This window comes from Crinia signifera, chromosome 1 (genome assembly GCF_055691185.1).
Source record: "Crinia signifera chromosome 1, ASM5569118v1, whole genome shotgun sequence".
NCBI lineage: Eukaryota > Metazoa > Chordata > Amphibia > Anura > Myobatrachidae > Crinia > Crinia signifera.
Genome location: NC_139217.1, coordinates 372,235,835 through 372,248,934, shown reverse-complemented (window position 1 = coordinate 372,248,934; position 13,100 = coordinate 372,235,835). Strand labels below are relative to the sequence as shown.

General features: G+C 41.8%; 1 protein-coding gene across 5 annotated transcripts in view; it reads left to right on the top strand.

The window, feature by feature from the left end:
* SBNO1 (strawberry notch homolog 1) overlaps nucleotides 1–13,100 on the top strand; it is a 62,517-nt gene that overhangs the window by 27,266 nt on the left and 22,151 nt on the right. For all 5 annotated transcript variants that reach the window (XM_083151282.1, XM_083151277.1, XM_083151281.1 and 2 more), the window contains 14 exons: nucleotides 42–203; nucleotides 453–588; nucleotides 679–784; nucleotides 1,842–1,995; nucleotides 2,896–3,078; nucleotides 3,185–3,282; nucleotides 5,929–6,080; nucleotides 6,171–6,374; nucleotides 7,131–7,307; nucleotides 7,384–7,577; nucleotides 12,058–12,189; nucleotides 12,269–12,404; nucleotides 12,622–12,734; nucleotides 12,923–12,994. In XM_083151282.1, coding sequence (XP_083007408.1) covers nucleotides 42–203; nucleotides 453–588; nucleotides 679–784; nucleotides 1,842–1,995; nucleotides 2,896–3,078; nucleotides 3,185–3,282; nucleotides 5,929–6,080; nucleotides 6,171–6,374; nucleotides 7,131–7,307; nucleotides 7,384–7,577; nucleotides 12,058–12,189; nucleotides 12,269–12,404; nucleotides 12,622–12,734; nucleotides 12,923–12,994 — 2,019 coding nt within the window. The remainder of the gene's footprint in view (nucleotides 1–41; nucleotides 204–452; nucleotides 589–678; nucleotides 785–1,841; nucleotides 1,996–2,895; nucleotides 3,079–3,184; nucleotides 3,283–5,928; nucleotides 6,081–6,170; nucleotides 6,375–7,130; nucleotides 7,308–7,383; nucleotides 7,578–12,057; nucleotides 12,190–12,268; nucleotides 12,405–12,621; nucleotides 12,735–12,922; nucleotides 12,995–13,100) is intronic.

The following is a 13,100-nucleotide window of genomic DNA, read 5'->3' as shown; positions in this document are numbered from 1 at the left end:
TTTTCTGCATATTAAGACTTTTTGTTGTTTTTTCATTGCAGTTTAAATATGGTAAAATTTCCTCAAAGCATAATGGCAGTGTAAAGAAGGGGGTTATATTTGCTACATATTCATCTCTTATTGGCGAAAGTCAGTCTGGTGGTAAATACAAAACGCGCTTAAAGCAGCTTCTTCACTGGTGCGGAGAGGACTTTGATGGTGTTGTATCCTTTTTTCACTTTATTTCAAAGTGCCATATTGTGTCATGATGCCAAAGTGAGTATTCTTTGCTAGGCCAGTACTAAGAAATGGCTGTGCTTATTACACATTGACACGCTACTTGAGTTTTTGACGTTACTGTAATGGTTACTATTTCACATTCTAGTACGTTTAGCCTAATTGTGTTCATTTAACTGTTTCATTTTCTTTATTGCACAATTTGTTTTATTGTTCCTTAATTACTTTTAATATAGATTGTATTTGATGAATGTCACAAAGCTAAAAATCTGTGTCCAGTTGGTTCTTCAAAGCCAACAAAGACTGGTTTAGCAGTGTTAGAGCTTCAGAACAAACTACCTAAAGCCAGAGTGGTATATGCCAGTGCCACAGGTTAGTATATGTTGTGCACTTAGTATATGTTGTGCGGACAATGCCATCAGGTTACTGGAACTGTGGTTTAAAGCACATCCTTTCTTCCAGGTGCCTCTGAGCCACGAAACATGGCTTACATGAGTCGCTTGGGAATTTGGGGGGAAGGTACTCCCTTTAGAGAGTTTAATGACTTTATCCAGGCGGTGGAAAGGAGGTAAGGTTGCTTTTTATATATCCTTTCTATGTGCACCATGTTTATCTGTTGTGTCAATCTTTGTTTAAGCTCTTGCTGACTCTTTTGGAATTGACAATAAATTCCAATTCTGTCTATGCCTCTGTTTGTATGACAGGTTTACCTTTGCAAAATGGTTTAAGCCCATCTTTTGTTACTCCACCATGGTGACGTGACTGAGAATTAAAAACTTGAGATGTAATTTATCTTTTTCTTCTCAGTTGAAGTTTACATTGTATAAAGTGATAAACGTGTTACAGTGGAACGTTTATTTGTTAACCAAGGATTCTCAGCACGGGTCCTCAAGGTCCACCAAGAGTTCATGTTTTGTGGCTTTCTGTTCTCATGGATCGGGGATTTAATCTACTTTACATTGGATGTATCCTACTTGATTCCACAGGCCCAAATCCACAAAATATGACCCATTGGGGACATTTTCCATTTGAGATACACTGCTGTAAACAGTTGTTGGTCCAAAGTTACAGTTAATCTAGAATCAAGCATGGCTATCATTTAAACTGGGTCACCTGTGTTTAGGCATAGATCGCCTTAAATCCTGGACACTGTGGGGGGAAATTTATTAAGATGGGAATTAGACTTCACATGTGATGTTGCTATGGGAAACCAATCAATCTACTTATTTATTTAGCACCCTCTGGAAGATAGACAGGATCTGATTGGTTGCCCATAGCAACATCACATGTGAAGTAGAAAACACATCTTGGTAAATTTCCCCCTGTGTGTCTGAGCTTGGTCGTATTCTACATCCTAATTTCATTGGTTGCTTTATGTATCAGTTTTGCTTCTCCCACATCTTGCATTGTGAGCTCATTTGGGTCCAGCCATCTCTACTTTCTTCTTCATGTCATTGTACAGTATATGTAATGATTCCCTTATTGTACAGCCCAGCATTATAACTAAAAGCAAGCAATGAAAACTTTTGAACAGTTTTCATAACCAGAATGTCTATTGCTAGTTTGTACATGGTTTCTACATTTTCCCCAGTGGATTAATAACCTGCTTTATTTTTTCTCTTTAGGGGTGTGGGTGCAATGGAAATTGTAGCCATGGATATGAAGCTGAGAGGCATGTATATAGCAAGACAGTTGAGCTTCACTGGTGTCACCTTTAAAATTGAAGAAGTTCCCCTCACCCATGATTATGTAAAAATGTACAATAAATCTGTCAAGCTGGTAAGACGTTATTTTATAGAAATATGTGACTATTTTACTCTAATTACTGCCTGGGTTTAGGAAGTGGTAAAATGATGGCTCAGCTTGTCAAATATTTATCTTTTGTTCTACCCATTTAGTGATTGCATCATGTGGGAGGCAATTTTTTTTTATTTAAATAAACAAACGAAAAAGTATGGTATTCCTCTTCCATGCAACCCAGGGGACATTACAGACTGGGATAGTGGGGCTGGTACAAGATGCAATGCACTTAATGGTTCAACTAGGTGCAGCACGTTTCACTAAAGCTCAGTATTTGAGTGTTTTTATTTTAACATTGTGCACATTAGAAGAATTTAAGAATGGGAACTATCCGTATATACTCCAATGTAATGTCTAACTGATCCAGATTCGTATGCAAACCCGATGGGTCATGGTTGCCCTGCATTCCTGGAAACGGGGACAGGTCACCAGGGTGCGTATTTCCTGGCCTCTAGAAGACTTTCAGCCAGGCTGAGTAAGCTTTGGTTTACTCAGGTGGCCTAAGCTGGAAATATGGGCTCTTATACTAATCGCTTTGCATCCCCTGTGCGTTCCCAGGGGGGACCGATGTTGTGAGCATACGCATTTCTGCGCGAGTGGCCATGGTGAAAAGACTATTCATCAGGCGCACGCACCCAAGACTGTGGGGGTGGCGCGCCGGAGGACTCGCCCATGGGAATGCCTAGCATTTCATGGGCTTTCCCATGAAAACGCTAGGCGTTCCCATTGAAATCTCCCTAATATATAATAATAATTCCTAAATTCCCTCACCAGTTTAATAGTTATTAGGTATGCATAATCCTGTTAACCTAGCCTGATTGCATAGTCCTGTTTTGCTGATTTGAATTTTGAGAAGTGTTTTATTTTTTCATTTTTAAGTGGGTATTGGCCAGAGAGAGGTTTCAACAAGCTGCTGACCTAATTGATGCGGAACAAAGAATGAAGAAGTCAATGTGGGGTCAGTTCTGGTCTGCACACCAAAGGTTCTTCAAATATCTCTGCATAGCATCCAAAGTTAGAAGAGTAGTACAGCTAGCTCGTGAAGAAATAAAAAATGGCAAGGTAAGTTTTTAGCATGTTGTGTTTTTTTTTTTTTTTTTGTGTGTGTCTGGAATTCATCCTTTTTTTTTTTTTACAGAAAATAATTTTTTGTTTGGTGTTATTTCAGTGTGTAGTTATTGGCCTGCAGTCAACTGGAGAGGCAAGGACTCTGGAAGCTTTGGAAGAAGGGGGTGGAGAGCTGAATGACTTTGTATCTACTGCAAAGTTAGTCCTAGTGATTACTATACAATGCGTTCATTTTAGGTTATACAATATTGCTAGTGGTTATTAGGCACTTCAGCACAGATGCAAACTCACTTGTCGTGGTTTTGTCAAATGAAATTCGTTAGGCCTTATTATAGTTTTGAGGCGTACAGTCTCTTTCTGAGGCCTCTTCTGTTGGATCTGCCAGCATTTAGAAGGGCATTCTAATTTTGATCACTCCCCTGCGCATTTGCACGGGGAGCAATGTTTAGCTTCGGTGCATAAGCATCTATGCACCTGTGCAGACACTTGCAGCGAGCGGGACAATTTTGTTCTTTTTGGTCCTTGTGAATGATATTTGTCAAAATCTTTCAGTGACTATACAACGAATGATGATGCGCATACCCGCCGGTTGTTCGTCAACTGTGCATACAGCACAATTTGGATATTTTTCAAAAAAAGCCTATAAACTGTAGCTCGATCTTTCGTCCAAGACACTGGGTTCAAGGGAAATTGGTCATCAATGTCTCAACGAAATTGGTAAAAAAATTTGTACAGTATGTATGCACCTTTTTTAGACCATCAAAAGATTTCCTCCCCACACAAGCTGCGAATGGTGTTTATGCTAAACATCACTTCACACGCGTGCAGGGTAACTCTGCATGCTGGGGCGGCACGTTCGTGGGGGCAGTGTTTAATGCACATGAAAAGCTGTGGCCACTGATTAGGCTGTGAGCTTTTTCTACCGAATTGCATAACCTGACCTTTATTTACCAGACAGGCTAGTAATGGTAGGTGACCTTTAGCACTTTGTTTTTCAACCACTGCACACACGCGTATCTAGAGCTAGAGATGTCCACACTAGTTTAAAGCCACCACCACCAGTTGTTTTTTCACTGATAGTTTTCATGTGATGGTCAATGTTGTGTGTGGGTTTTTTTTTTTTTACTTGTGGCGACCAGTATGATTGTTTTTTGTTTTCAATCGAAGCCATTGTGTTTTGTCCCTGTGGGGATCGGATGGTGTGCCTTGGCAATTCCAGAATCTTGTTTGGTGTGCCGCACATTGAAAATCGCTGCTGTGGTTGATCGACTGCTGTGTTGCTGAACTAATTTTTCTGCTTTTGATATTTATTTATTTTTTATTTTACTTATACACAAGTGTTTCGCCTGCAATTGGGACTCCTCCCTCAAGAGTTTTGCTCTGAAGTCTGCTATGTCTGGAAGACAGATGCTTTGTCAGTCGCTCTTGTACCTAAACCGTGGGGTTCTTGGTTGAACTGATCAGTCAGTTCTCCTTATGCACAATGTAAATCCTTGGGGTCCCTAGATAGGTTATGGGATGAGCTCGCCAGGCAGCATGGCTGAAGAAATACTCTAGCTCTGGGGTGGCCATCCTGCGGCTCTTGAGCTGCATGTGGCTCTTTTTCTTAATAAGATGCAGTCAGAGGATTCAAGTGGCAGTTCTGTGGGTTCAGGAGCCAGCACACAGCAGGGTAGTGCTGCACGAGCACTGTGGTTTATGCTGATAGTCTTCCAGCTGCCCCATGTGCTGACACTCCTGAGTTTTCTGGGTAACAGCGGCTGTCAGGTCTTCCGTCAAAATTATGAAAAACAAGGGTCACCGTGCTAGGCGCACATAAAATGTTGGGAGGTTTGTTAATGTGCTGCCCATATTTTTGCATGGTATGTGCGGTTTGTCCTACCACAACACATTTTTGGGCTCATTGCCTCTGGTTGGCCACCCCTGCTGTAGCTATATAGGCCAGTCCAATTGCTGGCCATTTTTTCTGTTCTCTGTAGATGCCTTCCATGTCTGTTGGGTGTTCCCCTGGCTATCCCACATTCTCTTGCTGTGGGACTTCCTTAGGCTTATTGCTTATATATTTTATGTATTGCTGAAATATATGGTAGTTTTTGTGGGGGTACTTTGCTTCCTCACAGGACTTACATAGGGCTTTATTTAATTGTTTTATCGTCAATAGCCACAGCTATTCAACTGTTGCTACGTTCAGGTGTGATACACTGCCAACATTGGCCTCTCTGTCGACACCCCCGGGGGTGGCGAGCTGAGCGGGACACTTCACATCGCACCCATTAGTTTGGTCGGTTTTAGGACTAGTCGGACCAGTTTGCCCCTGGAGCTTCCTGGGAGGGCTCACTAATGATTTGGCACTTCATGCCGATGCACATAGATTTGTGCTAGCTGTGCTTCACCGCTGGCACACACCTATCGCACTAAAAAGCAACCGCGATGTGCCACTAATGAGTCCGACCCGATAAATTTTATGTGCAGCCTATCTGACCTCCCCACTCCCATCTGATGCACATCTGGTCAGAGGGGATGTCCAATACATTTGATTTGGGCAGATTTCTTGGCCTGATCCTTTGGATTCAGGCGCTTTCGGATAAGTGTATGGGCACCTTTAAAGTACCAGAGGGAACCTGCCGTCAAGGCATCTTTCTGTGGACTCTTGAATGATGAGATGACTTGTGGGATCTGGTGTCTCCTGCAACAGTGAACTATGGGGAAAATGTATCATTAGTTGTCTAAAAGTGACCATGAAGACTTTGATAAGCAAGTCCAGTTTTTATTTTAAATATGCAAAATGTTGTATGTAAAAGAAAAAAATGTCTAATGGCAATTACTGTGTTTTTGTTTTTTTAGAGGAGTACTTCAATCTCTGATTGAGAAACATTTCCCTGCTCCTGACCGGAAGAAACTCTATAGTCTGCTAGGTATAGACATGACCGCACAAAGCAATAACAATTCTCCCAGGGACAGCCCCAGCAAAGACAGCAAAACAAAGAAGAGGAAAGGTAAGTGACATGTTTTTTAATTTATACATATCCCTTAGGAAGTTCAGAACCATATTTTATTTTGTTATTGCTCCACCCTATCTTTTGTAGGTGAAGCACTTTCACGAGAAGCCAAAAAGCCAAGAAAAACAGGAGGACTTGCCGGCAGCAGCTCAGATGAGCTAGATAGTGGGTCGGACTCTTCTGATAAAGAGGCAGAGAGTGAAAGTGAAAGCTTTAAGTCTATAAGCTCTGGAGATGATGAAGATGACTTTAATCCATTTAGAGATGAATCCAGTGGGGATGATGAAGATGGTAAGGGCTACATATGAACTACAGACCTTTTTAGTGTAAGATGCACTTCTTCTGTAGCTTACATTAACCCCTTGAGTGGTGGGTTTTGCTGGAGCAGGGCAAACCTACTAGGGCAGGTTTTTCCTGCCCCAGCAAAACCCACCACAGTGTAGCTTTCCTCCCACCCACCTGTCCAGGCACCCCCCTCACCTCCGGCGTTTGTACGCCGGAGCTCCTCTGCCACTGCCTCAGCTGTCGGTCACAGCAGTGACCACAGGCAGCAGGCTCGGGGATGTTCCCCCCCGTGGCTTGGGAGGACTCTGGTGCCTGAACTCCTGAGCCTCCCCGAGCCTGCCGCCTGCTCCCTGCAAATAATGTCGGGGGCGGCGCAGCAGCAGCCTGGGAGCTCCCGGCGTACGATCGCCGGAGGGGAGAGGAGATGGGGGGTGCCCAGACAGGTGGTGCACAACTGGCGCACACCTTGATATTAGTGGTATGCCCGGAAATTTTCTGGGACCACCCGCTGCGGCTGGGCCTACCACTCAAGTGATTAAGCTTAGCAGTAAAACGTTATCTGGCATTTCTGAGTGGGTGGTTTTATGTTTAAATATGTAAAATGAGCTGATACACACAGGCTTATTTTAAATAGGACTGAGAAGACTATTACTCCATGGATGAGCCCTGGTTTAGACTAAAGATGACCTCAGTGCAGTTAACTATGCCGTGTAAAGTAAAGCGCTCTATATGCCTAATCTTTGCTGTTTTCTATTTGTGTAGATCCTTGGTTAATTAGAAAAGAGCATAAGAAAAGCAAGGATAAAAAGAAGAAAAAGAAAAGAATTGATCCGGACTCCATTCAAAGTGCCTTATTAGCTTCCGGGCTTGGATCCAAACATCCCAGCTTTTCATCTGCTGTTAAATCTACTCCTATCAGTACAGCTCCTTGCCTTCCAGGTGCAAATTTATTTGGTGTAATACCAGTAGTGATATCTCTTGAGCCAACTAAATAACTGTGCTTCTTTCTCTTCAGCCATTTCTAGTAATGCCATTTCCAGTAATACCAATGTCAGTAACAGCTGTGTGACCAGTCAGGATGCAGTGGAGAGGGCTCAGCAAATGAAGAAAGAACTGCTGGATAAACTGGACCAACTGGCAGAAGCTCTTCCTCCAAATACCTTGGATGAGCTTATTGATGAGCTTGGGGGGCCGGATAATGTGGCAGAGGTAATATACAACACGTCCAATCTCCATATTCACGCATCTTTTGTATTTCCTTGTTGTTTTACATTTCTTCACTACTGTGTGTAAGTCAGAGGTGTGTGTAAGCAGACTTTTAATGTATTGTATTTGAAATTAGCTCCTTTCTCCAAACAGAGCATCCACTTAGCTAGAAGAGTAAGAAAGCTCTTGGATGTATCTCCAACAAAAACAGTTTTGCCCCCATAGATTTTTAGGGGTCAATTTAGAAGAAATATGATGCCCATAGAAAACAATCAAATACTACTTATTCTGCTCTTTCATGATTACCGGGCTTGCCCATACACTAGTAAGATTTATCTTCAGATCTGGCTGGTTGGAACAAAAACATGGTTATGGATGAGTGACAGTTTGTCAGTTTTCCAGCATTTCCAAGCAAATGGTCAACTGTCATTTGCTCTCATCCATAACCATGTTTTAGTTCCAAGCAGCCAGACCTGAAGATAAATCTTACTAGTGTATGGGCAAGCCCGGAACATATAGTTTTTATAAGCCTCAGAGGATTTGTACTCCAGCCAGGGAAGCCAGACTTTAGCAAAGTCTGATAGTTTATCTTTTAAAGTGAGGGGTGAATCTTCCATATTTTGGTAGTAGTCTATTTTAGAGAACCATCATTTCCTCGTAGGTAGGCTAGTGAACTTCCAAAGAGTGGGGATCACTACCCGGGCAGCATTAGCGAAGTGTCTTATCAGCGAAGTCTTATGGGTCAACGGTGTCATAGTTGATCAGCCAAAAGGCCGGGTCAGTGGGTACAAGGGCATTCAGAATGTCTTGTGAGGTTGCTATTATGTCTGCCCAATAGGTATTCAGTATAAAGCAGTCCCACCAAACGGGGAGCATAGTGCCAGTGGCATTTCTGCATCTCCAACAGGAGGGGTATATGGATGGTGAGATGGCATGGAGTATAGAAGGGCACATGTACCATCTCATTAACACTTTATATTGTGTCTCCCTTACTTGAATGCATATAGAACTTCTATGGGATTTAAGGAAAATAGTCTCACAATCTTTTTGGGTTAGCGATATACCAAAGTGTCTCTCCCATTTTTGGGTGAAAGGGTGGAGGCTCTGGCCATCTGGGAGTTGGAGTAATTTGTATAGAGAAGAGATTGTGTGCTTGGGGTCTAAAGAGGCTACACACATCCTTTTGAATGGTGTAAGTTCTCTAGCAGCTAATTTGGCCCTGTTGTTGGTATTCAAGTAGTGTCGCACTTGTAGATATTTCCAAAAGCCGCTGGAAGGGATGTCCCACTTGAAACAAATATCGGAGAATTGTTTGACACCGGAGGATTGAACTAGTGGGGTGACTTACCCTAGAAAGACCGTCCAGTGCCCATTGTCTGTAGTGTGCGAGCACCATTCCTGGGAGGAAGTCAGGGTTGCCAATGAATGAGGTCAGGGGGCTAAAATATTTGTGACCTCATCGTATCTTCCAGAACGGGAGTGTTGGGGAAATAGTCGGGTGGATAATGGGAGTTCTATTCAGTTCAGGGAGCCAGGGAAATATCTCAGCATATTGTTGCATGCATTCCCCTTCCAGTTCCGCCCACTGTTTGCAATCCCTGCTCCTGGTCAAGTCTAAAACTCTGTTGCGCAGTATTGCATAATAATAGTTCTTTATGATGGGTATTTGAAAACTGCCATTGCGCACAGAGCGGGCCATGATAGATTTATTGATCCTTGATCGTTTACAAGCCCATATAAACTGTTGGATCAGAGATTGCATGGAGTGGAACCAGGATTTGTGAACGCAAACTGGAAGGGCCTGGAGAATATATAATAATTTGGGCAAGACATTAATTTTAACAACATTTGCTCTCCCTAGCCAGGAGAATTGTTTTATGGTGCCATCTACTAAGATTATTCCTCATAGACTGCATCTGCATGGGTGGAAGTTTAAGGGAACTACCCGGGATAAGTCGTTAGGGAGTTGAACACCTCAATAGGTAATAATGGGACTCCTTCCAAATAAAGGGATATGAATTTTTAAGATTGGCTATTGATGAAGGTGGGACTGAGATTAATAGCTGATGTATGGGGCCCTTAAGCCTTAAGGGCCCCATACATCAGCAATTAATTGTGACAATTTTCAGATATGGAGATGATTGCCACAATTAATTTTAGATGTGTGGGCTCCCCCTTTTGGCAATCCCAATCAAAATCGCCAATCGATTGCTTAATCCAATTTTTAAACATGCTTAATAATCTGGTATTATCTTCGGATCTTTTTTATGTGTGGGCATTCCAAATTCGTCGTCTTCATCTATTTACATTATGAACAGCTGAAATGATAATCGATTGGCCAATTTCCAGATATGAAGATGCAATCTTTAGATGGAAAAATCTGCCGATCACTGAAATAAATCTGTAATGTGTGGGCAAAGTCAGATAGATTGTAAAATCCATTTATCTGGCCAAAAAATCCCTGTATCTGGAAATCCATAAATTGTGATTGCTGATGTATGGGGCCCATTAGATTCAAGCAACAGAGTAAAAGGGTCTGAATTAACTGTAGAGTTATTCAAATTATGCAAGGCTGAGTAATACGGTTTAAAACAAGTGTCAATTTCTGGAGTTTTAAACCTAAGCGAACCCTTATTCATTTTGTCTATAAATGATGCTACAAGTTGGGCTCTAAGCGCCTGGGCTAGCAGTCACCCTGGTTTGTTGCCCCACTGGTAATATTTACTTTTACATTTGCGAAGAGAAACTTGTGTTTCTGAAGTTGAGCACGGGCCTCGGTTAGTTCAGTAAACTCTAACTTGGACAGGGAAGCTTTGTGTGCCGTTTCAAGAGAGCTCTTTTTTTTTTTTTTTTTGGTAGCAAATTAGTCATCTGGGTGTTGTTTTTTTTTGTTTTGTTTTTTTTTGTTTCCTAAAGCTACCGAGTTGTATAAGTTTAACCCTCCATAAAGCATTTGTGGGCCTCCCATAAGGTTATTTTTAAGATCTCGTCCGAGTCATTTATTGTGAAAAATTCTGTCAGCGCCCTATCTATCTCAGTTTCGCGAAACTCGTCGAACAGTAAGGATTCATTCAGATTCCAAGTCCATTGACTTGTTGGGCCCGAAGAACTAGTGATTGTCACAAAGACCGGGGCATGGTCCGACCATGTTATAGGGCCTATTGAGGTGTCTATTATCAGGGGGAGATGTCTATGACTTAGAAAGATGTAGTCCAGTCAAGAGTATCTCTGGTGTGGACTAGAGAAATGGGTATATTCGCGATCTGAGGGGTTAGCAATTCTCCAGGAGTCAGCTAGTTGGAGGTCATGGAATAACTTCTTAACTTTCTTATAGTTGTGTTTTGAGTAGTTGGGGGCATGTGAGGATGCGTCTAGGAGGGGGTCTAAAGTCCATTTCAGGTCACCTCCTAAAACTAGAATTCCTGAGAAGAGTGAATCTAAGTGGACAAATGCCTTTTGATCGTGATTGGGGGCATATATTGCGATGAAAGTGTACATTTGAGAATGTATCTTACATTTGACAATCAAAATTCTCCCTGGTATTACTTTATGGACTGAGATATCAGATCGGCATATTTTTAGAAAATAGTGCAAAATTTGGGTTACTTACCATATATACTCGAGTGTAAGCCTACTTTTTCAGAACTTTTTTTATGCTGAAAAAAGCCCCCCTCGGTTTATACTCAAGTGAGGGTCCCACTTGAGTCAATCATTTTTTTCCCAGTTTTTTTTTTTGTAAAATTAGGTGCCTCGGCTTGTATTCGGGTCGTCTTATACTAGAGTATACACGGGTAGGCTGGTGTAAAAGGGGTATAACTAATAGTCTGTGCTCTAGTCCAAATTGCCTTGCTTGCACAGTGGAGCTATGCTAGGCGACACTGACCTAGGCCATTCATCGTGGTCACCTGCAGCTAAATTGCTCTGAGATTTTTGCTAACCTTGTAGGTGATTTTAGACTTTCCAGTCAAAATCTCATTGTGTGAACAACCATTTAGACTTGGTTAAATGAGGAATAGAGGAGGTTGTTTGGAAGGAGTCTGTTTCAGAGTTTAAGTGCCAGGCTTCAAACCACTGTCCGCACCAGTGATGGCTAACCTTGACACTCCAGCTGTTGTTGAACTACACATCCCAGCATGCTCTGCTACATTTGTAGTATTTGGCCATGCTAAAACTTATGCAGGGCATGCTGAGATGTGTAGTTCAACAGCTGGTGTGTCAAGGTTAGCCATCACTGGTCTACACCTTGCCCAAGCATAGCTCTAGTGTCCTTAATAGAATCTGAGAGAGAGAAAATATTGGTAACCTACAATTCCTGCTGGTGGCTTTGTCCCTGGTTTGTGACCTTCTACATTTCTGATTATGACTTGAAACTTAATTTTATTTTTTTTCATGTGGAGGTGAAGTGTGTGTGTATATGTAAATGCATGTCCATTGTGTAAGGAGTTTTATTCCCACACTTAAGAATTCTTTAATTCCAATACAGATGACTGGACGAAAGGGACGAGTGGTCAGCAATGATGATGGAAGCATATCTTACGAATCCAGGTCAGAACTTGATGTACCTGTTGAAATTCTTAATATCACTGAAAAGCAGAGGTTCATGGATGGTGAAAAGGTATGTGTTCTAGCATACGTTCTTATTTCCTGCATGATGACTTGGTCAGAGTGTGTGGTAACATTTTGGTGATTTCTAGAATATATCAATCATCTCAGAAGCTGCCAGTTCTGGAATCTCATTACAAGCTGACCGAAGAGCTAAGAACCAGAGGCGAAGAGTGCACATGACACTGGAATTGCCTTGGAGTGCGGATCGAGCCATTCAGCAGTTTGGTGAGTTTTGAATTTCTGTGAAGAGGGCAACACACTTTATCTTACTTTTTCTAAATTTGCTTTGCACTCTGATGGAAACCTGTTTGCTGTATCAATACTTTTGCACCTAAATGTATTTTTACAGGTTTATGAAGACCTGCAAATACTTTTGTTGGTTTCCGTTGGTTGTTGATCCGGTCTTAAAGCTTGTCCTTTTAACATTACCTGCTCCTTATAGGTAGAACGCACAGATCTAATCAAGTTACAGCTCCGGAATATGTCTTCCTGATCTCAGAGTTAGCTGGAGAACAAAGATTTGCTTCAATAGTTGCAAAAAGATTGGAGAGCTTGGTAAATATGCACATAATTGTTATCTCTAGACAACCTGTTTTAATGTTACATAATCTGATTTGTTGTCGGGTTTTTTTTTTATTTTATAGCTTTCACTTTTCAGAATGATTAAGAAATTTGTTTTGCCTTTCCTGGTTTGTGAAATGTGGAGAATATAACCTGATATTCATGTGCATTTCCTTTTGTAGGGCGCCTTAACACACGGAGACAGGAGAGCAACAGAGTCGAGGGATTTGAGTCGCTTTAACTTTGATAACAAGGTACAAACTTGAGATTAATTTGCGTGGAAGGTTTTTTACTTGTAGAGCTTTGGATTATAACGGCAATATATGTCTCAAGAGTTTCTTCTTTGACTTTGTTTTTTGA